The following is a 27,818-nucleotide window of genomic DNA, read 5'->3' on the forward strand; positions in this document are numbered from 1 at the left end:
GCTCAATGTTTCACTCAACTTTGATGAGGGATGGACAATTTTCAAGTTGCCAGTGCAGCCAATTAGTCTCTGCGGAGCCTACACATTAGTAATCTGCTAGTCAGAATGAAATACTCTTGTCAGCTGCTTTGTACAAATATCAAGATATAAATTATCTTTACAAAATTCTTACAGTCTACTGTCTGAAAAAAATAAGACAAGCCAGGTTTCTTGTAGTTATGTTGAATAATAAATCTCTTTATGTTCACAGTATGTAGTCTAAAAATTTCCAGAAGTCAGAGTGATTGGTTTATATTTCTTGCATTTTCCTTTTCTTCCTTTTTGAAGATAGGAATAACAGTAGCTCTCCTTTGCAGTTCACTAGAATTTCTTGCAAAACAGTGGTTCTCATGGTTAGGGCACTGGACTGGAGGTTAGTAAGCCTGCATTTGAGACCAGAAACATGAATGAGCCCCCAATGGGCATCTCCTGGGCAATGGTGATCTCTTCAACTAATCTCTTCAACAAGTGTGATGTGACCAGGATTATTCAAACATAATTCATAAGAGTGTGGAATGATTTTCATGTAATGCTTTCATATTTTGAAACAAAATTTAATCTGATGTTGGGGATTTAAACACATTGAAATAAATATATATTATTCCCCATCTCAATCTTGCCTCTTTTATTTTAACGAAAGTGCCTCGGGGAACAGAAAACTACACATACACATATATTATCTAAGCCTACATATATGTTATCAACAGAGATTATTGTTGATATATCACTGTTTTTCTTTGTTATATATCTCAAAGCGTTGCCTAAGAGCATGCAATATGCTTCCTGGGATTTTCTGGTGTTTTTTCTGTAAAGCCTCTATTGCCTTTTGAGTCTGTTGGAGAGGTGGAGTGGCATGGGATGGGATGGGATGGGATGGAGAAAAGAAAGAAAAAAGGTGATATAATTAGATTTATGTTTCAGGAATTATAGAGAGAACATTTTAGAACTAAAAGACATTGACTCTTGTATAGAACAGACCACATATTTAAACATACTGTATATGTAAAATTCCAAGTTATGGCAAAGATTTTCTTTCCTATTCCTATTGATGTCATACTGTACATAATCAGATAAATCACATTTTGCCTTTGAGTTAAATCCTATGGTACATATACAGTGTAGAACTACTTCTCTGCCTGCATTCAGTAATATAATTAAAAAAGACAGACCCTGGATGCCTTTTGTTCAATTTGCTCCTAACTGTGGCTTGTTGAGTAAACCACAATTGTCTGGATTCAGCGTTTAATTTAATATGTGAATCTCAGTTTAGATGCCACAATATCTAGTTTTTCAGAACGTGCATATCTCAAAGGAATATGATTATGGCTTTATAGGCTTTATAGGCTATGTGATCCTATAAATCTCGCAGCTGAGCTTCCCTCTTGCATTCCATGTCCAGCCCATTTTTCCTCTAAGGAAAAGATGCTCCATTCTATTGATCAGAGAAATAAAGAGGCAGGACATATAGAAAGGTGCTCTAAGGACTAAAAAAATGCTACAAATGTGACTGCATTGAATCACTTTGTTATTCAACAATCTGGAGCTTCATAGCATTAATGCCTTGATATTTACCAGCATTACAAACTGAATAGGAGATACATGGAAGTCTTGATTGCTGCTTGGATTTGTGAAGGACTGGAAAAAGTTAAGAGTTGAATCCCAGCAAGGCAGATTTATTATTATACCAAAATCATCTGATTACATGAAAATTCTGTCTAATGATCTTGACATGGTTGCAGTCATCCAAAAAAGTTGGTATGCAATTGGGGAAACTTCTGTAGATTGAAGCTGTGCCCTAAAAAGCCTTCAACAGATATGAAAGCTCTACCTATTCTTAGACTAGGTCTTCAGACAGGGACTCCTGCCTTTGTCATTTCTCAAAATATTTTCATTTATTCTATGTGAAGCTGCCATTGAAGACAACCTAGAACTGTTTGCTATAGTTCTTAGGGCTTTAGTATGATAGCTATTTGATGAATGTTTTCATTTAAGCATGCAGCTAGCCATGTTGAATAGTTTGAATAAGTGATGTTTAAACAGTGATGGATGGATGGATGGATGATAGTCTTACACTGACAGTTAGGTACCAAGCACTCAACTATAATTCTGCATATCTAAGCAATGTATTCCAATAACCATTACTATAGAGTTATAATTTCATGAACAAAGTGTGAATCTGAATGTATATTTTATTCCCTTATAATAGAATAAACTTACTTTTTCAGCTAATTTTTCAGCAGTTACATCTGGATCATATGGAATTGGTTTTCCAATATGGGTTATAAGTTTAACTGGAAACATTCCATATAATGGAAAGGTGAACCATCGCATTCGCTCATGTAACCATCTCATTGGTCCTGGGTACAAGATTCAGAAAATTTCAGAAGCACATATTAGCAGCGGCAAAGAGTAAATATTAGTCTTTCTAGAAGCCTATATTTAAATACTAGCAATTTTTAGTAGTATTGGAACTTATTAAAGTAAAGGTTTTCCAGTTGAAAGACAAAAAAAATAGCTTCCATGTTTGAGCCCTACAATTTGCAAAGTCCAACTTAAATTTTAAAAGGGTTAGAAAATTAGAATTAGGAAAAGCATACAAATAGATCTCACAAGACTGACAGAAGGCAAGCTGATGGATGGACAGGCAGGCAGACTTCCTATAATAAGCACCAATGCATTTAAAGTATATGGTTAACTTTGTCGAATTTCCATGATTTCTGGGTCAGTCTTGTGTCCATATAATCACATGCTATCATGTCAGTTATGGGAAATGTACTGAATCAGGTTTTCCAGCAAAGCTCTGATGACTGAGCTACAGTATCTTTGAAATTAAACATGGTGGGCAAAAATGCAGATCATAGATTGATAGCTTTAAATTCTTGAGAATACATAAAGTTTTACTTACTTGTATTCCCATATGTAATATATCCTTCTCTAATATTTTGTGTAAACATAGGAACGATTGGCTAGAAGAAATAAAATAAAAAATAATGAGACTATTTTAGTCACTGTACCTGAAAAGAATGAAATGTATTGTTTGGACAATACATTAAAATCTCAGCTTCTGAGATTTTAAACACTGCAACAGTTGCACTACCTTACTAAATGTAGTTTGAACTCAGCTTCTGACATACTGAACTGTCCTCCTTCATTCTTTCTTCAGTGTTGAATTCTCATGCATCTAATCACACTCAGCATTCTTGGACAAATGCTGGGCTTCACTGTTTCCTATAGGAGGGGGGATCATCATGGATCAATTTCCCAGCTGTCACTTTCTCTTTCACAGTTAATTTTTAGGGAAGTGACATAGTGTGACCATCTTTTAATTAAGCTTTTGTTGGGGAACAGGTTATTCCTTCATGGAGGAGAAATACATCAGGGTATATTGCATATTTCATCTACAAATATATACCAGATGGCAAATTGTGGCTGCAAAGATTCTTCAGAAACTGGAGACATTACAAGATGCCCACTTGTGCTCCAGAAAACTGCTTCTTATGAACAGACTGCAAGGACTGAAGCTTTTGTGATTGGCTTATCAATCACAAAAGCTTGGGATTGGCTGGGATTTGAGATCATGCAGTCAGACTTACCACCGTAATTGGATGTAAAGTTCACACAAACCTCATTTTACAATTTATTTACAGTAAAGAGAGAATTTCTGAACACAGAAATTCCACTTGATTAGTTATTATATGGTTTGGAATACAAATGATTAAAGGAGAGAAATGGTTTTAAAGACTGAGACATTTTTGGCTAATGGTTAGAAAGTGTTGATATACGAAAATTTAATACAGATAAAAGGAACAATTATTCCAAAATATTTTTTCTTGGCTGAAAATAGAATACAATAACAGAATTGGAAGGGACCTTGGAGGTCTTTTAGTTCAACCCCCTGCTTAGGCAGGAAACCCTACACAACTTCAGACAAGTGGTTATCCAACATCTTAAAAATTTCCAGTGTTGGAACATTCACAACTTCTGGAGGCAATTTGTACCATTGATTAATCGTTCTAATTATCAGGAAATTTCTCCTTAGTTCTAAGTTGCTTCTCTCCTTGATTAGTTTCCACCCATTGCTTATTGTTCTATCCTCAGGTGCTTTGCAGAATAGTTTGACTTCCTCTTCTTTGTGGCAACCCCTGAGATATTGGAACACTGTTATCATGTCTCCCCTAGTCCTTCTTTTCATTAAACTAGACATAACCAGTTCCTGCAACCGTTCTTCATATGTTTTAGTCTCCAGTCCCCTAATCATCTTTGTTGCTCTTCTCTGCACTCTTTCTAGAGTCTCCATATTTTTTTTACATTGTGGCGACCAAAACTGAATGCAGTATTTCAATATTTGTGAGCAAGATTAAATGAATTAGATAAAGGAACTGAATATTTGTAGGAATGATAATGATACAGAGGCATAAATTGGCTTCCTATAAGGCAAGGCAAACTAACTCATTTTTTTCTGGATTGCAGGGACATTATGATTTGAAAGAGAGCTGGATCTAAGTTCTGGACTGCCAAAACTCTGTGGAATAAAGATGATTTGGAGTTTGCCCATATATTTTCCAGGCAGCTGATTTTTGTGAGTAGGTGGCAACGACAGCTACTTACAATCAACTGGAAATCATTTTCCAAGTCATAAATGCAACTTTTAATGCATTTTGACCAAATCTCATTTTTTTAATCACTAGGGAATTTTATGTTTTCACTGTTTCATTAAGATAGAAAAACCTTAAAAACTGTAGGTTTGCCATTTTCTAAGTGAGTTAATCTTCAGTTCATTTAAAAATAAAGAAAACTTTTTGTTCCAACTTGTAATATATTTACACTTTTGCAATATACAGCAAAGACATGATTTTAGAGTTGCATTTAGAAAATGTTTAAATGTAAGGCTTTGTGAAATTGATTTAATGAAATACTTTGAAATTAATTAGTGGGTGTGGCTAGTGTCATAGTGAGACGTGCTCCAGGGGGCTTCCGAGGAATCCATTGATGTCTCTGTTACCGGGTGGTCTCTAGGGATCGAAGCTGTCCTGTAAGGATGGTGAACAAGGGGAGCACATTCCGATGATCTCAGGGAATCCACAAATTCCCTGATTGATCTGGAAAAAGGTCCCTGAACCGATGACTGAGAGGGAGCCATTGCGAGTCGCTATGAAACTGGGGCAGTCACGGTAAGAACGTGGAGGCAGAAGAAGGTATGATTGGTCTGGGTGAGACTTTTATTCTTTTGAAATTTCTTCTGGAATTTTTGTAAGAAAACCCCACTTGGAAGAACAGTGGAGAAGAGAGGGTGGCTTAAAATGAGGAAGTGAAATTGGTTTTTTCCTTCCACCTCCGGAAGAACAGTGGAGAGGAAGGCGGGATAAGCCAAAAGAATTAAGAAAGTAAAACTAAAATTGGCTTAGAAAGAGCTGCTTAAAGAACAAAGTCAGAAAACTAGACTGGATATTTTAATTTTCAAATTAGGGAATAACAACAAAACTAAAAGTGGCTATAAGAACTCCTTTTTTTAAAGGAGAAAACACTTTCTTCTTTTTTTCTTTTTTCTTTATCTTCCCATTGAACTGAACTGAGCAACAGTGCCACCTAGAGGCATTAGTGAAACCTTAGAGCAAAGATGAGATGTGATTTTGAGAGCCTGTGAATTAAATTGATAAGAAATTGTTTGGATTGCCAGAGAGCAGAGCACTAGAAGCTTTGTTTTTTTTTTTTATATGAATAGTGCAGCTTTTGGAACTTGAAAGGAGAAATAAGAGAAACAGATGAAGGTGAAACTTTTTTTTTTCTTTTTGAAATAAGGCTGTTACATTTTTCTTTTTAAGTGGCTATTACCTGTTTTTCTATTTTTTCTACTTATATCTTTTTGCTGCCATGTGGTAATGTGGTGAATTCTTTTTTTTTTTTTTGGAATAATTGTAATTTGGGATATTTTTCCTCTCTCTGAGGCAATTTGGATTATGCTAAGAAAAACCTGAAGAAAAGAGGCAAAAAAATCCGCTGAGATTTGGATTTGGATTACAAAGCTTTTTGGCTGCTCTTTTTTCTTTTTTATCATTTTTTATTTATTTATTTATTTATTAATTAAACTTTTATACCGCCCTTCTCCCGAAGGACTCAGGGCGGTGTACAGCCAAGATAAAAAGCAATAAGTATACAAAGTTAAAAATCAATTTAAAATACCTATTCAATAGTGGCCGAATTAAAACCGTCAAATTGACCAACCTAAAATACCCCATATAAAATTACAGAAGATTTAAAAATTTAAAATTTAGAAATTTAAAAATCTAAAAAATCAGTCCAGTCCCGCTTGAATGAATAAATGAGTTTTTAATTCCCGACGAAAGGTCCAAAGGTCAGATATTTGGCGCAAACCGGGGGGAAGGTCGTTCCAGAGAGTAGGTGCTCCAACAGAGAAGGCCCTTCCCCTGGGGGCCGCCAGCCGGCATTGCTTGGTGGACGGCACCCTGAGAAGACCCTCTCTGTGAGAGCGTACGGGTCGATGGGAGGCATAAGGTAACAGCAGGCGGTCCCGTAAGTACCCGGGCCCTAAGCCATGGAGCGCTTTAAAGGTGGTAACCAGAACCTTGAAGCGCACCCGAAAGACCACAGGTAGCCAGTGCAGACTGCGCAGGAGTGGTGTTACCCGGGAGCAACGTGGTGCTCCCTCAATCACCCGCGCAGCTGCATTCTGGACTAGCTGAAGTCTCCGGGTGCACCTTTTTTTTGTTACCACTTTGGTTTTCTATTTTTCTCTTTGTTTTTGTCTTTCTTGTTTTTTTTGGGGGGGGTGCAGACCTATATTTGGATATAAATTGGCTTTACTGAAATCAAAACTTATTAAATAAGAACAAATTCCTCTGAATATAACCAAAATAGACTTTAAGATGGACTTAAAAATTCCAACCCTTATAGGGAAATATTGCATTTGGAAATTAATTGGAGGATCATTTAGAAATTAAAAGGGACTCCTTTCTTTTCCTATTTTCCTCCCAACATCATCCCTGTGATGTGAGTTGGGCTGGATCAGGACTAGCTAAAGCCACATGTTTTTTGATTAATAAGGAGAAATGTATATTTAGATCTGAGTTTACAGAAAATGAGATGTGATATGGAGAATGAAAATGAATTTGGTTGTATTTTAAGTGATAAATTTTTAAAGCCAAATCTATTTCTGGGGATCAAAGTGGAAGTTTCTTTTTCTATTTCCTTTGGGAGGGATTTCTTTCTTTTTCCCACACTTTCCCATATTTTTTATTCTACTATTTCTTTTCTTTTTAAATGTGTTTCCATTAACTTTATCTGTATAATATAATTCTTAATAAACATACTGAAAAAAGAGACAGAGGGAGAAATCGATTATATATATATATATATATATATATATATATATATATATATATATATATATATATATATATATATATATATATATATATATATATAATAAATAGAACATTTGTGAGAATAAGAGATGTGAGGGAATCTATGCTGCTTCTGTCAGAAAGAATGACAGGGGGATCACATTTTGATGCCGCATTTTAATACAAGATTGAAGATTAACAACACAGAGATAATTATTCTTAAAAAAATTTGTATTAGAATTTTGCATAAAAGAAAAGAGTATTTTGACTGAGAGATTAAAAAAGAACACAGTTTAATAGAGCAAATTGAATGGTATGAATTTTTGCCTTTGGTTAGCAGTGTTTTCAATCTGTTCAGAAGGAAAGGGAATTCCTAGAAAAATAAATAGGAATTGAATGAGAGTCAAATAAAAGTGTCAAAGCAGACTACACCAATACTCCAATAGGTGCAAGAGGAAATTGAAAGAGATGATATTGAACTAAGTACTACAGATTTCAATTTTTCTAAACTTTTGGCTTGATTATATACTATAAATACTTAATGTGGAATATAAACAGAGCAAACATTCCTCAAAAACAAACACTATTTAAAAAAAAAATTAAAAGAAAGAATTAAAAATATTTTTTTAAAAAAAGAATTAAAGAATATATGGAAATAAGAACATAAATGTAGAGCCAATCTTGTCTAGTGTTTGACACCAGAGCTCTGTGAGTTTTAGTCAGTGGTGGGTTTCAAATTTTTTTACTACCGGTTCTGTGTGTGTGGCTTGGTGGGCATGGCTTGGTGGGCGTGGCAGAGGGAGGATACTGTAAATCTCCATTTCCACCCCACTCCAGGGGAAGGATACTCTAAAATCCCCATTTCCTCCCAATGAGCTGGGACTTGGGAGGCAGAAAATAGATGGGGGTGGGGCCAGTCAGACTTTTTACTACCGGTTCTCCAAATTACTCAAAATTTCCATTACCAGTTCTCTAGAACTAGTCAGAACCTGCTGAAACCCACCTCTGGTTCTAGCCCTGTCTTAGGCATCAAAGCTGGCTGGGTGACTTTGGCCATCACTCTCTCGCAGACCAATTCATTTCACGGAGCAGTTGTAGAAAAAAATAGGAGGACGAGGGAGTATAGAAATATTCAGCTAGTTGAATTATTTATAAAAATAATCAATGTAGGTTTAAATGTAAAAAAGTTTTAAGAAAATTTATTTTAGTAAGAAAAAAAATGAAGTTGTTTTGTGTATAAATTTCCAACTAAAATTAAAAATTTATTAAGGGTATGGTAGATTTGGGGGTGGAAGTTTATTTGCATGGATCAAGGACTTTCAACTCAGAATTTATGACCCATAGGATGAGAAAATATTATTTAATAAATGACATATGGAAAGATCAATGGCTTTGTCTTATAAAAATTGGTTTTAAATGAGGGATTAGAATGGAGTGATCTCACAACTGGACAGAACATCTCAGAAGAATATTAAAATCACTGAAGGCAAATTGTCAAAAATGTTCTTTGACTTAGGCCTAGTTGATATATGGAGGTAGAAATATGGCAATTCAAAAGAGTATACTTATTTTTCTGAAAGACATAGATTCTTCTAAGGAATATACAGTAAAACCTCTGGTAAGGAACACTTCTGACCATGATCAAATTGGGTTCCAACCAAAAAATTCACACATTTTTTTCCCCTGTGGTTGATTTCCCCTTTCATGAAATTTTTTGTAAGCACCAAATTTCCAAAATTAGGTTCTTGTCATGACCAAATCTGTTTACGACCAAAGTTATGGAATGAACTATGGTCGTGACAAGAGGTTCTACTGTACATGATTTGAATTTCAAAGAACTTGACTACAAGGATTTCTAAAGTCACGATATTACCAAAACCTTTTTGGCTCATAATCCTGTAAGTTTGGCTTATAAAAGAAAATCTTATTTTTTTATGGGGATTAAATGAAAGGTTGCTACATAAAAAGCAACAGTTGAGTGCAAGGAGAAATTAATTTGTTTTGAAAATATTTATGTAAAGGCACAGATTAAAAATGGTTTAGAATTCACATAAAGCCTGTATGACATGTTATTTCATACAACATAAAAAGGAGAATCAGCAGAGAATACAGCCCTATACATTGTAAGCCGCCCTGAGTCTTCGGAGAAGGGCGGGGTATAAATGTAAACAAAAAAAAAACAAAAAAAAACAAACCTATTTTGGAAAAACAAAACAGAAAAGAAAGAAAATTCCAGAGAAGATAAGTATTCCTTATCAAATTAGGCCCTTACAGTGACAATTATCTATGGTACCAGTGAAAATTGAGTATGTAGATGAACTAGGGATGTAGCTAGCATGTGAATAACAAAAAGAAAAAGAAGAGAAAATAATATTGCAATTAGGGAAACACTATACTAATGGGAAATGTCACAAATAAAAAAAATCCATAAATATTATATGAAAGGGACAGATATGGATAATAGAAGTATTTGTGTAAAAAAACCAAATTTTGGAGCATTTCAGAGGACAGATTTGCCATTTCCTGGTCTGTCAAATCTGATTGGTGGTAGCATTCACCTTTCTGTTCATTTGCAAATAGATAAAAAATAAATGAATGATATGAAATGGAAGCATAGCATTTACAAATACATATTGCAATTAACAGGAACACTAGCAAAAGGATGTAAAGGCAAATGGCTCACCACTTTTGCATTTATAGCTATATGAGCAAATCCTTTCCGTTTTCTCCATATTAGTTTGTAATGGTTATTTCCATAGTTCTGCTCTCGTAGTCCTCCTGGTGCAACTATCAGCTGGTGCCCTTCTTTCAGAAGGTTTATACTCTTTTCTCTTGTAGGATAATAAGTGTAATGGAGTGCAAGGATCAGATTTATTCCTGCAAAAGCAGACCTAAAAAATCATTGAGTTCTTGCTTGTAAAAGAAAACATGCCTTTTCCCACCCTGATAATTCAACGAAGAGTTTAAAGAAGAAAAATTGGACTTCCTAAGTCAGTGAAGCAATATCTTTTGAAAATAATTAAAACTAAACATATATAGTATTTTTTTACCTGGTATAGTAAAAAAAATACGATCTACCACAGAACATATGAATTTCCCAGTAAGTCGATAAATCTTGTGGACAAAAAAATAATGGTCCATTGGGAAGGCTCCATGGTAATAAACAATGATCGATGGTTCTTTTGGTAAATTTTCTACTCCAGAAACCTCATAACCTGTTAATGGTGGAACAATGAAATGGCTTCAATATTGTTTCACAAGGATTTCCTCTAGAAGAAAAGATGATCGTATAGAAAAATCACTTTTTTCTTACCTTTCTTAGCTTACTTGTGAAGCTAAATATTTTAAATCATATGTCATTTCTGGAACAAAACACTTTTCGCACTGATCAATCAGAACATCAACATCAATCAGAATCTTCTGAGATTTGACTTTTATTGCCTTTGTGACCCTACAGATTGCTTCTAATTTCCTATAAGTCACTTAGATTCATACCAATTAAACTGACATAAAAGCTTATCTTTTATCTTAAATATCTCAATACAATCTTAGGATATTTGGCCATTGTAAAACTTTTTTAAAAGACAATTTTGGTATTCTGCTTACTTTTTCCAGAATTATTAACAGACATATAAAATGTATGATGTCTATATTGTGCCACGCCAAAACCATGATAAATGATGGGTTAGTGTAAAATATAAAGGCATCAGCTTTTAAACAGTTACTGAACAGACTGAAACCTTTGGACTTTACAGGTAATCCTTCACTTACAATCAGAATTGGACCTAAAATTTCAATTGTTGAGTGAAGCAATTGTTCAACAAACACATCCCACCACTTTGCTCATTGACAATAATCCTAACTGTCCTAGTTGTAATCATTAAATGATTACAGAAATTGTTAACTGGAGTGCTGGGAAGATAGCCTGAACCTCCTCCGAATAATGGGACGGGGAGAGGATGTAGGCTTCCGAATACACCCAGATGTACTGGGCTTGGTTCCTATCCCACAAGGGAGAACATTGGTATGTACTATTGTTTTCCAAGATTTAAAGGTCCATTCCAGGGGTGAAATGCTACCGGTTCAGACCAGTTCGCCCTAATCGGTAGTAAAAAAAAATGCTACCAGTTTGGACGAACCAGTATTTCCAATGATCAGGCGTGCCGCACGATTTATATCCTGCTTTCTAGTGAATCTAAATTGCGCAGCACAGCTGTTCCTCCACTCGCTGTTCTACTTATCTTAGAAAAGGCTTAAGCCTCTTTTTTCAGCACTGCACAGTAGCACCTGCGGTGCGCATGCCCGTGAAGCCTGTGTTTGGTGTGCACCTGCATGCACGCGCACAGCAAACCAGTAGCAGATTTCGGAGCATTTCCCCCCCCTCCCCCCGGTCCATTCCTGTTGCCCACTGAAGGATTTTCCCTCTTGCGAACGTTCATTTTGGCTTTTTTATGTTTTGTACCACTAAACATGAAAATTATTCATTTTTATTTTCCTAATGTTAATTTTAGGAATATTATGGTCCCAACATGTACATGCCTAAATGTTTCTGGTAATCTATGGTTATATATAAAGTTTGTCTTTTTAATTTTTAAAAATATGCTTGCAATTACTCTGCTGAGTAAAGAATTAAGTCAACTCCTTCTTCATCCAGTTTTTCAGCCACAGACATAAAGGAGTTTCTTGACTAGTTGCTGAAGCATTTTTACAAAAATGAATTATACATAAATTGACACCTTACATCCTCAGTTTTCCATTCAAATTCTATTAGATTCAGTTGCAGCTCCAAGATCCACATGACTGCTGGTTATGGTTGGCCAGAAGAATGATGCCTATGAGTGATAGTAAGTTCCTCACCCCTGCTTAAAGAATGAATTAAGTTATACTTACTGTGGAGTATTTTTCCATGCCACTTAGCTGCCAGTGTCAAAAATCGCTTTGGTTTGTCCCATTTTTTGCTGTCCATATCATCTGGCAGATTGCCAATTTTTTTCCATACAAAAAGTATTGCATTGTAGAAAAACATTAGAAACATTGCAACCATAATGGGATAATATAAAATTATCAGAATTACTATCAAAGTTAAGGGATATATGATAAAGCCTGAACATCCTTTCAAAATGCAAGTTGACCAGATGGTAAATTCATTTCCTAAAGTATAATATATATTTTCTACAGCCATGTTTGAAACCAGGCTATATAAACAGAAATCCATTCACAAATAAAGTATTTCTTCCTGGAAAAGAAAAATAAACATACAAGCATACTTTATTATGAGCTCTTGGAGAACAGCAGAATATCAAGATGGTACTGCATACAAGATAATGACACTTTCAAATAGCCTTATGGAGAAGATTGGCTGAAAGATGGTTAAAAAAAATCAAGTCTTAGTACAATCAGTCAGAATATTGATCCTTTTAATCAAACATTATTGGCATGGTTAGAAGCTTTTTTTTAACCAAGAAAGAAAAAAAAAGATTTAAATATCCAGCCAAAATGGTCTATTTAGAAGGGGGTCCTTGATTTTAGAAACAACTTGTTGGTTATTGTGCACACAGGACAATTCTGAACATCCTGTTTAAAATCAGGCAAACCTTTTCTTCCTTTGCTGATATCCATTCTTTTTCTTAAACTTCACTGCCCTTTATTTTTATTAAAAAGAAATCAACTGTAGTTTCTTTGCAAGAACTGTAAGACAGCCTGTTATTAAACACAGCTGCTTGCAATTACTGCAGGCTCGAGTCCCACCAGGCCCAAGGTTGACTCAGCCTTCCATCCTTTATAAGGTAGGAAAATGAGGACCCAGATTGTGGGGGGGGGCAATAAATTGACTTTGTATATAAATATACAAATAGGATGAGACTATTGCCTTACACAATGTAAGCCGCCCTGAATCTTCGGAGAAGGGCGGGATATAAATGTAAAAAAACAAAACAAAAAAACTCCACTTTCCTTTTCCCTCTGCTAGAACCTGGTTAATATTGATTGGCATGTCCAAGTTTACAGCTGCTTCATCTGTAGGCTGATTGGGATGAAGAGAGCAAGGGCACTAGTTCTATTTGAAAACAATCTTCTAAAATTTTGGCAAATTAACTTTAAATCCATCATCACCAAGAATTTCAAAATACTCCTCTTGTAGTTCTTTCAGAGAGAAAATATCAGGGACGAGTAAAACACACATCAGTCTCCAAAGAACTTCCATTGTGCTACTTTAAACATAGCAGGTGTTTTTACTTCAACTTAATAAAACTTTTTAAAAAAATGAGCATTGATTATAAACCTAATATTCTACAGAGCTGAAGAAGCTTCTTGGATGAGAAGTGAAAAGTCTTCAAAGAAAAACCAGGAAGTCCAGTTGCCTCTTGAAAAAGCACCTTTGTGACATGACATTCTACACCTTATGAAATTTGAAGGGAAGGAGGAGAAATGTATATGGAATCATCCATGAGCAGATGCCCAAACAGACATGTAAGTGTGGAAAAAGGCACTACTCCTTTCACAGGTCAGTGTAAGTTCTTTAGACAGGCTTCATTTAAAGATTTCCACAACGTCACAGAGTAATGCATATTTCCTCTCTGTTCTCTGTAAGCTAACCTGCTCAAAGAACTTCTAGCAGAAGACAGGCAGAAGCAACAGAATATTCCATGTACTCTGACAACTGGTATCACTATCAGTCTCTCTTTTTGGCTTTGCCTGTAAATGGAAGGAAAATAGCAGTAATATTTCAGATGGGCAGGTATTTGAGGAGCAGCTTCAGAAAAACCATAAAATCTTGGAATAATATTCAGTTTCCTGCAAAATGATTCTACAGCACTATCTGATGCCCCAAGTCACTTTAGAAGTGTTGATGAAAATGGGCAATTCAACTGAATTTCCTTCAGAATGAAGGTGCAAGTTATATTTTAATAACCCCTCATCAGCCAACCTTTCTGCAATAAAAATATTACTCTCAGTTCAGTATCAAAACATTAATGGAGAAGCCTCAAACTTATAAACAATCAGAACATTATTGATTACAAATAAAAAAATAGAAAGCCCCCCCATCGGCCCCCCCCATTCAATAAAATATGAATTTGACTGCCTACCACAATCATTTCCTCTTTCAAACAGCTTGCTTGGAAAATTAGTTTTACTCTGATGTTTTTAAATGATCAAATGTTATGTTGTCCTCCCACAGAGGGTGGAGTGAGAACAAACAATTAAAGTTAATCATGACCTACAATGAACCATCCTTTTAGCCAATGCCAACTAACATTCTTCTTTAATTGAAGAACAAGTAGCTTAAGAAATGACAATTAATTGTTCTCATGGTGCCTGTATTTAATCAACCTCAGGTGTCTCCTGGTTTGGTATTCTGCTGAGGCTGACATTACACTTGGTTCAGCAGAGGCAAATTTATCTGAGTCCTGGGCCATGAGACCCTTTGGGGCCTATGATCTGATCTAGTTAATCTGATGCAGGGAGGGCATGTTGTGCATTCTATCCACAAAAGAATATCATCTGAAAAGACCCAGAAGAAGAGTATTTTGTGTTGTGACATGTGCTCTTTGAAATTTCACTCTGCCTGAAGGCTGGAGGAGATTTCTCCATCACTGCATGTGAGGAAATATATGTGTCTGTTACTCAGTTGTGGTTACATAAGTGTTCTTTGTCAGCAAATTTTAATATTTTCCACTTGTATGTGCCCTGCTTTGCCCCACTTCTCAGGAAGAAGTCTGAATCAATCAGCATGCATGGTGGCTTTCTCCACACAATGTGCAGTTGGGATTTGAGAGATATTTGCATTTGTCTATCTGCAGCTCTTTGTCTATCTCCTCCACTTATCCATCACGCCTTTCAGGTCTATGGCAATGGCAACTGACAGTTGCGCAACTCTATAAATCAGCTAGAGTCAGATTGGTTTCAATTTTGTGGTCTACCAGAACATCCTGAAGACATGGGTTTTCCACTTAGCCTGGACTTTGGGAATGTATATATGGAAGCTTCAAAGTGGCTGCATTGGTAGGGAAATTGAGTGCACCATCACAAGATTGTGTGGATTTAAAAAGACGATTTGTTTTAAAATGATTTTTTAAATTTATTTGTCACAACAGTGTATATAAGCATAAGCATGAAAATAACTATATAAGCATATATATGAGCATAAGTATGTAAGAACTATATTAATTGGATATAATGAAAGGAAACAATAGGACAGGAACGGTAGGCACGTTTGTGCTCTTATGCACGCCCCTTATAGACCTCTTAGGAATGGGGTGAGGTCAATAGTAGATAATTTTTGGTTAGAGCTTTGGGAATTTTGAGAAGAGACCACAGAATCAGGTAGTGTGTTCCAAGCACTAATAACTCTGTTACAGAAGTCATATTTTCTGCAATCAAGATTGAAATGGTTAACATTGAGTTTAAATCTATTGTTTGCTCTTGTATTGTTATGATTGAAGCTGAAGTAGTCTTCAGCAGGAAGGACACTGCAATATATGATTCTATGAGTTAAACACAGGTCTTGTCGAAGGCAGCGGAGTTCTAAGTTTTCTAAATTCAAGATTTCAAGTCTGGTGGCATAAGGTATTTTGTTGTATTCAAAGGAGTGGAGAACTCTTCTTGTAAAATATTTCTGGACACGTTCAATTGTATTGATGTCTGAAATGTGGTATGGGTTCCAGACAGGCGAGCTGTATTCAAGAATTGGTCTAGCAAATGTTTTATAAGCTCTGGTTAGCAGTGTAGTGTTTCTGGAGAAGAAGCTATGTAAGATTAGGTTTACAACTCTTAAAGCCTTTTTTGCAATGCAGTTGCAGTGGGCTTTGGCACTTAGATCATTGGATATGAAAACTCCAAGGTCTTTAACAGGGTGGGGGTCATCTGTAAGGTAATGTCCATCGAGTTTGTATTTAGTCTTTAGATTCTTTTTTCCAGTGTGTAAGGCAGAGCATTTGCTGATTGAAATTTGGAGTTGCCAAGTTTTTGACCATTCTGACACAAAGTCAAGGTCTTTTTGAAGGGTAGCTGTATTGTTGGTAGTGTTAAATAGTTTGACATCGTCAGCGAAGAGAACACAATTATTTTTAATATGGTCACAGAGATCATTAATGTATAATATAAAGAGTGTTGGTCCAAGAACACTGCCTTGGGGAATGCCGCTGTTGACAAGAAGAGGATTTGATAGTGCACTGCCTATTTTTACTACTTGTTGTCTTTTTGACAGGAACGCTGTTATCCAATTGTGGAGGAGTCCGGTGATGCCATAGGATTTTAGTTTTAGGAGAAGTTTGTCATGTACCACTGAGTCAAAAGCTTTACAGAAGTCTATGTAAATTGCATCTATTGTTTTGCCTTGATCAAGATTTGTAGTCCATATGTTTTTGCAGTGAAGAAGTTGTAAGTTACATGATAGTTTTTTTTCTGAAACCAAATTGTTTATTAGAGAGTAAGTTGTTTGTTTCTAGGTGGATGGTAATGGATTGGTTGATGATAGATTCCATAATTTTCAGGTGACACAGCATAGAGAGATAGGTCTGTAATTTTTAACTAAGCTGGGGTCTCCTTTTTTGAAAACAGGGATGACCATGGCTAGTGACCAAAGTTTGGGAAGGGAACTGGTCGTGAAGGCTTTTCCAAAGATTATGCTTAGGGGTTCTGCTATATTAGAGGAAAGCTTTTTTAAGATGTATGCACATAGTCCATCAGATCCTATAGACAGGGATGGTTTCAGTTTGTGAAGAGCTTTCTCAACATTTTCTTCAGTGAAATCTATATATGTTAGGTTGTTGTTGGTGCGGTTTGGAAATGTTGGATATGAGCCATTACTGTTAACAAAGACTGAGCCAAAGAATGTGTTAAAGAGGTTTGCTTTAACTGTTTCATCATTATTTTCTTTACCGTTAGATTCTTTTAGTGTAGTGGTGGGATGGATCTTGAGTCATTAAATTTTTTGTTCACAAATTTATAAACAGCAAATTGGAATTTGTGTGCAGAAGGTCTTCTTCTTGCTTGGTGTGGTAATTGGTGCATTCAATTTTTATTTGGTTGCATATATCTCTGTAGCGGTTTTTGAAATTAGCTACATGTCCCTTTTTTTTTTTTCTCCAAAGGGATTTTTTTTTTTGATTGAAGCTTTTTTATTGATATGGGTAATTTGTTTTTTCTGATTTTGGTGGTGGTTTGTGGTACGTAGAGTTTAATGACTCTATTGACTTCGAGTAGGAAAACTCTGTAGTGGTCTTCAGCAGTAATACAAGTTGAGAATAGATTTTGCCAGTCAAGAAATGAGAGGTCGGTGTTTATAAGGTCATAGTTGGCTTTTCTGAAATTGTAGTTTGGAATACTATTATTATGATGATTTTTGTAAGGGCGTATATTGAGACAAAAGTCTATCATGCTGTGGTCACTGTTGGAAAAGGGTTCTTTTATTGGTAGTCCATAAATTGAGTTTGAGTTGTTGCAGAAGATGAGGTCAAGGCAGTTGTTGAGTCCTGTATTGTTAGTTACTAGTTGTTCAAGACCTAGATTTGTAACAGCGTTGTATAGAGTATGGATGGGTTCAGTTGTACATTCGTTAGTTATCCAGTTAATAAGAGGTATATTGAGATCACCCAGAAAGATGAGAGGATATGGGCAAGAGGTAGCCCAAGTTAGTAGTGAAGTTAACATGTTCGCATGTGCGATGTCGTAGTCAGAGGCTCTGTATCATAGTAGGAATTGAAGTGTGGTGTTAAGGGACAGGTCGCATACAATAGTTTCCGGAATAGCAACTTTATGTGCAACTTGAACATTTTTTAGATTCAGTGACTTTTTATGAAAGATAGCTACTCCACCTCTTCTGCGGGTATCACGATCTGATCTAAAAACATGGTACTCTTTGTTTGAAATAATGGAGTCAGGGGTGGATGAGTTCAGCCATGTTTCGCGTACAAATATAATATCAAATGTACCATTGTTTAACATGAGGATAAATTCAGGCAATTTGTTTACAATGCTTGCGTTTATCAAATTGCATTTAAGATCTGCTACATTTGGTGAAGAGGAAATAGGGGGCGTGCTTACCTATTTGTTGATGATAGTTGGTTGAAGGTTCTGATCCACGAATGTTTGGAGGTTCTGTTCAAAGGGCATTTAAAGGTTGGTTGGTTGAGCTACGAATGGTTGGAGGTTTTGTTCAACGGGCAGTTGGAGGTTGGTTGGTTGAGCTATGGTTGGTTGAACAATGGATGGTTGAACAATGGGTGGTTGGGGGTTCTGTACGACGGGTGGATGGATGGGTGGATGGAGTTAGTTGGTTGAGCAATGGTTGGTTGAGATTTTTGTACAACGGATGTTTGGAAGTTCGGTGTGACGGTTAGTTGGATGCTTTGATTGGTGGGGGGTTGGACGTTGGCCAGTTGGTTGTAGGTTTTTCTTTTTATGCAGTCAGCATGGTAGTCAATGTAAAGGTTGGTTTCTCCTTCGTCTTGCCTTCGTTTGAGTTCTGTGCGAAGTTCACGAGAACGAATCCGTTGAAGAAAAGATAGAACAGATCTTGCTCTAAGTTTGTTGAGGCTGAGGTTGGTTCTGGCAATTTTGTTTATGGCTTGAATGAACTTTTTTTTGCTGATCTCATTTATGCAGATGACTCTATAGAATTTTGGTGCCACTGAGCAATCGCTGTTTTTGTATTCAGGTCCATTTCTGGAGACTTTCGTTATATCTTCAGGGGAGAGGGTGGGTGAAATCTAATTTTTAATAATGTTACGAACTTGAGTAATATCTGGTATTCACTGGTATTATCTAATCCAAATAATATTACATTTTGACATTTCTGTTCTCTTTCAATGGTATCTTTAATTAAAATGGCTACATTGTTTGTTTGTTTGTTTGTTTGTTTGATTGATTGATTAGAAAATATTTGCGGTTTAGGTTGTGGATTAGGCAGTGTTTGTTGGATTGGGAAAAGATTTTGTTCTGTGGAGTTTCCATTTTTTTGTACTGTAAAAATTCTATTTTCAAGGTTTGTGATACGTGGTTCTAAACATGCTAGAATTTTTTTTCCTAAATTTGATTGAGTGGATTCTATGATGGTTTGTTGTGACATTAAAGTTGTTTCTATTATATGGAGTCTATTAGACATGGAAATTAGGTAGTCTAATTTAGGTAAACAAGATTGACAAAAATGGATAAATGTGGGATCTGATAGGAAGTTATCTGTAGATTTGTTTATTTTCAGGCAGGAGTGGTGGACATAATTGGAGCATAGCCATAATTGGATTCTTCATTATCATTTATTATATTGTTGCATTTATAACATGTATTTGATTCATTTTGATCATTATTTGTAGTGATAGTTTTTGTTTGAGGGCATTTGGCAGATCTGTTTGAATTTTTGCCTGGCATGGTCAATGATCAGTGTGTATTTTACAGAATAATTTTGTCTGCTACTTTTTAAATTCTCGGATCTTCCCACATGGTCTTCAAGGGGCCTCCTTTGTTGGTAGGGAGAATTCCTCTCTTCAACCTTCCTTGGGAAATTTCTCTCCCCAGGGGCCTCCTTAGCTGGTGGGGGAAGTTACTCTCCTCAATCTTTCTTGGGAAATCTTTCTTGGAATAATTTCTCTCCCTAATCTTTCCTGGGGAAGTCCTTTTCATTGAAACTTTCTTTCTTTCTTTCCTTGCCCTTCTTTGGTTGAATGGAGGTGGGCGAAGGGCGAAGGTACACTCCTTTTGTTCTCTTTTTGTTCTCCTTTTTTGGAGATATTTTAGAGATTTTTTAAGAGATTTTTTTTAGAGATTTTTTGGCGATTTTTTATGATCCTTTGTTGGAGTCCTCTATCGGGTTTCCCCTGATGGAGCTGAGGAGAGTTTCTCTCTCTCTCTCTCTCTTTCAGTGGCAGTAATGGGAGGATGGAGGTGGGTGAAGAGCTGGAGGGTGGGGGTGATGTCTTCCCAGGGACTCACCTGTCCTTTCCCAGGGACTCACCCGGTCCTGGCGCTTTTGGTTCTGGAAATTCCTGGTGATCCTGGTCCTGGAAATTCTGGTCCTGGTGATCACCGGTTCTCCTCAGACCTGGTGCAGATGATTCATGGGCGTCCTCATCAGCTGAAGAGGAACGGACGTCCTTCTCATCAGACAATCTCAGCAGTGGCTTTTGGTAATGCTTTTGGTCATTGTGGTTATATGTTTTTTTTTAATTTTCTAAGCCACTGAAAGTCACATAGGGGAGATGGGCAGCTAAATAAACTTAGCAAATCATTAAGTAAATAAATAAGGAACAAGAAAAAGCAGATTAGTAGCATATAGGAAGAGTCCCGCTGATGCCCTTTTATCCATACTGTTATGGAATTTAGGGACACACAGAGAATTCCTGGCTGAACAGAACAGGTTTATTGCGCAAGGTTCAGTAGCATGAAAGATAAGCAATACTGAACATCAAGGAGTTCTGATGCAATCATTTTTATACTTTTACAGGTACAGGAAACAGGTAAAAACAGGAAAAAAACATTTTTCTGTATATGGTTATACATACATTTATCAAGTCATGATTGGTTATAGTATTGACAACTCCCTCATCTCAGCTCCTTATCCCAGCTGCCCTCCCTTGTTGCTATGCTCTAAAAAGCTAAATAACTTGTTACCTATTTCTAACTAGGTCACAGGTATCTTGCAAAACTATCTACGTTTCCATCTAAGTAAGCTTCCTGCCATTCTGTCTGCGGTTAGGCTATGTGTGACTTTTGCTCACGATGGTTCCTCTCACGAACATGGTCATTTATCTGTCTCATATAAGTCCTATATTAATGAGAGTGGACTTTATCAAGCTTTTGTACCTTTTTCCAGCTTATTCCCATCTCTTCCATCTTATTTCCCCCCTTTGGAAGTTTTTCCATGCAGAAACTTCCACTATTCCTCATCTGTTTCAGGGTCTTCAGTAGGTAACATTCTAAACTTCTTAATAAGTAAAACAAGCATATAATATTTGGCAGAATGGGAAACAAAATCCTTTCATGTAGAGCCATGGACATGAGAGTGAGGAATATGAATTCTGATAAAACTTTTTCTCTTAGTCTTCATTTCTTTAGCTTACAACAACTTCTTTGTGGCAGCAGTAGGATATTGGAAGACTGCTATCATGTCTCCCCTAGTCCTTCTTTTCATCAGACTAGACATACCCAGTTTCAGGAACCATTTTTTAAATATGTTTTTGCTTCCAGTTCCCTAATCATCTTTGTTACTCTTCTCTGCACTCTTTCTAGAGTCTCCACAATACAAGGGGAAAGAGCTAGAGACAATAGTCATGGAGCAGTATGATTGAGTGGAGGGAATAGCTACAGATTTGGACAGCTGGTGTCTTGTTTTATTGTGCAGATCTGGTCCTTCATCAACTCATTTTGACAGTACCATTGTAGAACTCTAGACAGGTTGAGATAACAACCAGCACAACTTAATGGGTTTTTTTACTGTGCAGTTAGACACCTGGATTCTTCTGGTTGCAGGTAAGCTGTGGGGTTGTCCACTCTCTGGCAGTCCTTCTCTACCAATTATCTCTTCCCACTGGGGACAGATGTGCTTTCCTCCTTTAACCTCATAAAGAATCAGGAGGTCACTCAACAGCCCATCAACCTCATTCCCTGACTAAATTTTCTCTCACTCCACCCACCCACCCCGCCAATATATCATTGTTCAAATTGCTACTATGTGGAAATAGGAAGTTGCACAAATTCCTTTGCTCAGCAGCCAAGTTGAATAATCTGTCAGGAAGCATAAAAATAGCAACAGATGCAAGATATAAATCTGTAATTTATGAACACCTTGTATACTGGTAGAGTTTTATTGCTGTTGCAAAGTTGTGTGGAGAGTACCGAATGTGCCTCGGAAAGGGCCTGAGTTTCTTTTGGGTATTTTCCCAATATATTCAGTGACTGGATAGGGTAATGGTTAGAATGCTGCCATTTATGCAGGTGTCTTTAAAGCCTCATTGTTGTTATTGTTGTTGTTGTTGTTGTTGTTGTTGTTGTTAGCTGCGAAGTCGTGTCTGAGCCATTGCAACCCCATGGACAATGGGGTCTTCAGGCCTTCCTGTCCTCTACCATCATCTGGAGTCCATTTAAATTCATTCCTACTGCTTCAGTGACTCCATCCAGCCACTTCATTCTCTGTTGTCCCTGTCTTCTTTTGCCCTCGATCTTTCCCAGCATTAGGCTCTTCTCCAGTAAGTCCTTCCTTCTCATTACGTGGCCAAAGTATTTGAATTTCATCTTCAGGATCTGGCCTTCTAAAGAGCAGTCAGGGTTGATCTCCTCTAGGACTGACCGGTTTGATCACCTTGCAGGGACTTGCAGGAGTCTTCTCCAGCACCAGAGTTCAAAGGCCTCAGTTCTTTGTTGCTCAGCCTTCCTTATGGTCCAACTTTCACAGCCATACATTGCAACTGGTAAAACCATAGCCTTGACTATACACACTTTTTGTTGATATCTCTGCTTTTTAGTATGCTGTCTAGATTTGCCATAGCTTTCCTCCCCATGAGCTAGCATCTTTTAATTTCTTGGCTGTAGTCTACATCTGTGGTGATCTTGGAACCCAGGAAAATAAAATCTGTCATATCTCCATTTCTTCCCCATCTATTTGCCAGGAATTGAGAGGGCCAGATGCCATGATCTTAGTTTTCTTAATGTTGAGTCTCATTAAAGGCCTTGAAAATGTCCCCTACTGAAGTGTAATATGTTATAAGCCACAGATCTATGGTTTATTCTAGTCACATTTCCATGATTCATACACATTACAAAACAGTGTGGATTTACTATATAAATAGGTAATAATAGATAATAATGTGGTTGGTTTTCTTTGTACTCAGCCTGTTAAAAACATCTGTCCCAAAGATGCTTGTTTCAAGAGGCAACTGGATTTTTCTTTGAAGATGTTTAGCTTTTCATCCAAGAACTTCTTCAACTCTGACTGGATGTGGGGAATGGAAGGATTTATACTCCTTGCAGTTAGCTGGTCTATAAACACATCTGGCTAGGCTGTGTTGGAACAAGAAGTCCTGGTTTAAATGTGTACAGCAATTTTTGCTTACAAACTGCATTTTTACAAAAAATAAGAAACAAAAAAGCCTAATTTCTCTTTTGCTCAACTCTACAAAGCATGCCAGGCAACAATCAACCTCATTGCGGGTATCACTGCCCCACTCTCAGCTTAATTTCCATTGAGAGCTGCATAAAGGTGATATTATGTCTAAGAAAATGTTCCTAATGACACAATCATCTATTACTCCTTTGAGCTGGCATGAGATCTGTTTTTTTTGCAAGGGACTAACAGGCTCAACTCAAACCAGAAATCTGAAAAACCATTGCATTTCCTGGAGAGAGAATCTGAATTCCTTCCTTCCTTCCTCTCTCCCTCCCTCCCTCCCTCGTTCAGAATTTAATTTGATCACAGATTCAGTCACAGGGCATAATGAGAAAACATCAAAACTGATCCAGCTGTTCCATATTTAATGATTAATTAATTAGGGAGGAGAAGAGAGATTTAGCAGAACGGTATGAAAAATGCACCTCCTGCCCACCTATTGTCTGCTTGTGGACTATATATAAACAGACAGAAGCACAAATTTGGCCCTGAAGCCATAGTTTGCTGCTTTAGGCATTAAAACCAGAACAACAACAACTAATAAAAAAATACATGCTGTCAAGCACCAAACTTTTTCTCGTGTGATCATGGAGGTGATGCAGTGCTGTAACTTCAGGGACCAAGTCTAAGTTGCATTTGCTCAGAGTCATTGTTACTTCAAACAGCTACTGAATGAGTTGTCTAAATTTGAGGACTACTTGTATAAACAATAACATCACAGTTAATCACATACTCTAAATCAGGGCCATTGAAGAACATCTGTAGCTTCAGCATGTGCAAAATGAGTAGCTATATAAATTGAATGAATGAATGAATGAATGAATGAGTAAATAAATAAATGTTAATATCTAATTAATGATTTTGTAGGAATCACTTCTTTTCTTCCTGCATACAATACTCAAATGAGTAGTTGGCCAGTTTCTGGAGCTTTAGGATCAGAGATAGGTGGTGTTGTGCTCTGATAATAGAACAGAACAGAGTAGAATAGAATCTTTGATTTAATCATTTGACCATATCAAAAATATAATGCTAATACAAATATAGGAAAAGATATTTTAAAAATAAACAATAGGACATTTTCATAATAAGTTTTTACCCCAACAGTTAACCCTAATCTGAACCAAATACTTTGTCTTGTTTGAAATGGCTTTTGAAATAAAGAGTGCATCTACCACCAGCCAGAATAGCAAAGATGTTTTTTTTATTATTTTTATTTATTTTTGTCACAAAAGTATACACAAACATCGTCATAAATAAAAACAACACATTATGAAATATATATATATTAAAACGCTTAGCTGACGAACAACACCTAAAAACCGAACTACACACTCTCACTAACGTACTAACATCCAATGGATTCTAGAGAAATAAGATTACCAAACTAATCCAAAAAGAACCCCCCACTAAAATCCAAGACAGAGAACAAGAAAACGGCACAGCCCTCCTCCCATATATAAAAGGCACCACAGACAGAATCAGCAAGATCCTCCACAAACACAACATCAAGACAACATTCTGCACAAACCAAAAAATATCCACCATCTTAAGAAACCCCAAAGACAAAATTGAGTTAGAAAATCAAGGAGTATATGAAATCCCATGCACCGCCTGCCCCACCACATACATTGGACAAACCAACAGAAGAATAAGTGCACGCATTGAAGAACACAAGAACTCAGTCAAAAAAGAGGAACCAACTTCTTCCCTGGTCCAACACCTTAAAGCCACAGGACACGATACTGACTTTAAAAAGACCAGAACTATCGCCAAAACTGAACACTTTAACAACAGAATAATCAGAGAAGCCATCGAGATAGAAAAACGCCCACACAGCATGAACAAACGAGATGATACCTCCCGCCTACCAGCCATTTGGAAACCTGCCCTTATTGACAAACGTGTCCCTAACACGAGGAATGACACCAGACCCACACTCACGAAGTCCACACACCACCACACCACCACACCACCACACATCCACCCAGAAAGCAGACCCAAACCCACACTGATCATGAAGCACGATTAAGGACCAGAAGCCAGACCGCAGCTGCAACATTGGCCATTTCAAACCCCTCCAATCCATACATGCAGCAGACTGACACCCACTGTGAAGATGTGGCACGACCGCGAACACGAAGCCGGACAACAGATGTGCAGCTCACCAGCTCAAATCCCCCTGCAGCTCAGACTAATCTGAGCACAACCAAGCCCCCACCCAAAGAGGAATCCCCCCATCCAATCAGAGCACCAAAAAACCCCCATCCAATCAGAGCACAGCCAAGCTCCCACCCAATCAATTCAAACCCCCACTAGCAGTTAAAAAGTGCACGAAGCTGAAGCCTGAAGTGCACGAAGCTGAAGCCTGAAGATGACGAATGAGACTTCGTCAAAACGTCGCCAAGACACTTCCAATTTTACGTGGGAAAAAACCCAAATAACCAAAGACCTACACACACACACACACACACACACACACACACACACACACACACACATATAAGTAAAAGTATGCAACAGCTATGTTAATTTGATATAATGAAGGGAACAATAGGACAGGAACGGTAGGCACTTTTGTGCTCTTATGCAAGCCCCTAAGCCCCTCTTAGGAATGGGGTGAGGTCAATAGTAGACAGTTTTTGGTTGAAGATTTTGGGATTTTGAATAGAGACTATGGAGTCAGGTAATGAGTTCCAAGTGTTAACAACTCTGTTACAGAAGTCATATTTTCTGCAATCAAGTTTGAAGCGGTTGACATTAAGTTTAAATCTATTGTTTGCTCTTGTATTATTGTGATTGAAGCTGAAGTAGTCTTTTACAGGAAGGATATTGCAATAGATGATTTTGTGTGTTAAACACAGGTCACGTCAAAGTCGGCGGAGTTCTAAGTTTTCTAATCCCAGGATTTCTAGCCTGGTGGTATAAGGTATTTTGTTGTTTTCGGAGGAGCGAAAAACTCTTCTAGTAAAATATTTCTGGACGCGTTCGATTGTATTAATGTCAGAGATGTGGTATGGGTTCCAATGGATGAACTGAACTCAAGAATAGGTCTGGCAAATGTTTTGTATACTCTAGTTAGTAGTGTAGAGTTTTTGGAAAAGAAGCTGCGTAAAATTAGGTTTACAACTCTTAGAGCCTTTTTTGCTATGTAGTTGCAGTGGGCTTTGGCATTTAGGTTATTTGATATGAAAACTCCAAGATCTTTGACAGGGTGGGGGTCGTCAGTAAGATAATGACCATCAAGTTTGTACTTGTTGATAGGGTTCTTTTTTCCAATATGTAAGACTGAGCATTTGCTGGTTAAGATTTGGAGTTGCCAAGTTTTAGACCAATCAGAAACAAAGTCGAGGTCTTCTTGAAGGATAGAAGTATTGTTAGTGGTTTTTTTTTTTTTTATTCAAAAAGTTTTACAAAATTTTTTCCCCCTTTCCCCCCCTCCTCTCCCCTCCCTTCACAACCCCCCTCCCCCCCCGACTTCCCGGAACGGGCACAAGGTATAGTTAAAAATAAAACAAACATATGCTAAAAAATTTTCATCCCAACTTAATTATACCCCTACAATCATCAATTCCTAACTTCCCCCAAAAACAATCAAGAATAATGCATCATAATCATTCAAAAACAGTCTGATAACTCTTAGTCTGATATCTACGTTGAATATAGTCAATCCATTTTTTCCATTCCTTTAAGTATCTTTCTTGCGTATTGTCTTTCAAAAAGGCTGATATCTTCGCCATCTCAGCCAAATTGGCAACCTTCAATATCCATTCTTCTATTGTAGGTACTTCTTTTTTCTTCCAGTATTGTCCTATTAGTAATCTTGCTGCTGTTATTAGGTTTAAAATCAATTTAGTCTCAATTACTGTACAATCCGTAATAATTCCCAACAAGAAAAATTGCGGCAGGAACTTTATCTTCTTTTTCAAAACATTTTGTAAAATCCACCAAATTTTTATCCAAAAGGCCTTTATGTCCTTACAAGTCCACCAAATGTGAAAATATGTAGCGTCATCACAATTACATCTCCAACATTTTGCTTGCATATCTGGATACATACACGATAATTTTTTAGGATCTAGATGCCATCTATAAAACATTTTATAAAAATTTTCCCTCAGATTCTGTGCCTGCGTGAATTTAACATTTCTAACCCAAATTTTTTCCCAAGTTGCCCTATACACTGTAAGCCGCCCTGAGTCTTCGGAGAAGGGCGGGGTATAAATGTAAACAAAAACAACAACAAAAAAAGTTTCCAATAATATTGGCTCCTGAAAATTTTGTGCCCACTTTATCATACAATCCTTTACCAAGTCCCTTTCAGA

General features: G+C 36.9%; 1 protein-coding gene across 2 annotated transcripts; it reads right to left on the minus strand.

The window, feature by feature from the left end:
- Positions 1 to 140: 140 nt before the first annotated feature.
- Positions 141 to 14,521, minus strand: LOC131194321 (monoacylglycerol/Diacylglycerol O-acyltransferase-like). 2 transcript variants are annotated; one of them, XM_058175178.1, is made up of 8 exons: positions 14,486 to 14,521; positions 13,995 to 14,093; positions 12,291 to 12,636; positions 10,451 to 10,615; positions 10,084 to 10,277; positions 2,945 to 3,005; positions 2,257 to 2,396; positions 145 to 871 (listed from the first exon to the last, which is right to left on the minus strand). In XM_058175178.1, exons 3-8 carry the CDS (start codon positions 12,613 to 12,615, stop codon positions 764 to 766), a joined length of 993 nt encoding a protein of 330 aa, XP_058031161.1. In that variant the 5' UTR covers positions 12,616 to 12,636; positions 13,995 to 14,093; positions 14,486 to 14,521; the 3' UTR covers positions 145 to 763. The 2 variants fall into 2 exon arrangements, with proteins under 2 accessions (XP_058031162.1, XP_058031161.1); XM_058175179.1 differs by lacking the exon at positions 14,486 to 14,521 and having other exon boundaries at positions 141 to 871; positions 12,291 to 12,371.
- Positions 14,522 to 27,818: the final 13,297 nt, after the last annotated feature.

This window comes from Ahaetulla prasina, chromosome 3 (genome assembly GCF_028640845.1).
Source record: "Ahaetulla prasina isolate Xishuangbanna chromosome 3, ASM2864084v1, whole genome shotgun sequence".
In the NCBI taxonomy this organism is placed as follows: Eukaryota; Metazoa; Chordata; class Lepidosauria; order Squamata; family Colubridae; genus Ahaetulla; species Ahaetulla prasina.

Coding starts and splice junctions, on each gene's coding strand:
- LOC131194321 (XM_058175178.1), bottom strand. CDS start 12,615: ATGGATTTCTGTTTATATAGCCTGGTTTCAAACATGGCTGTAGAAAAT. Junction 3,006..10,083: donor TAGCTATAAATGCAAAAGTG/GTGAGCCATTTG, acceptor TATTTCTTCTAG/CCAATCGTTCCTATGTTTAC. Junction 2,397..2,944: donor TATTACATATGGGAATACAA/GTAAGTAAAACT, acceptor TCTTGTACCCAG/GACCAATGAGATGGTTACAT.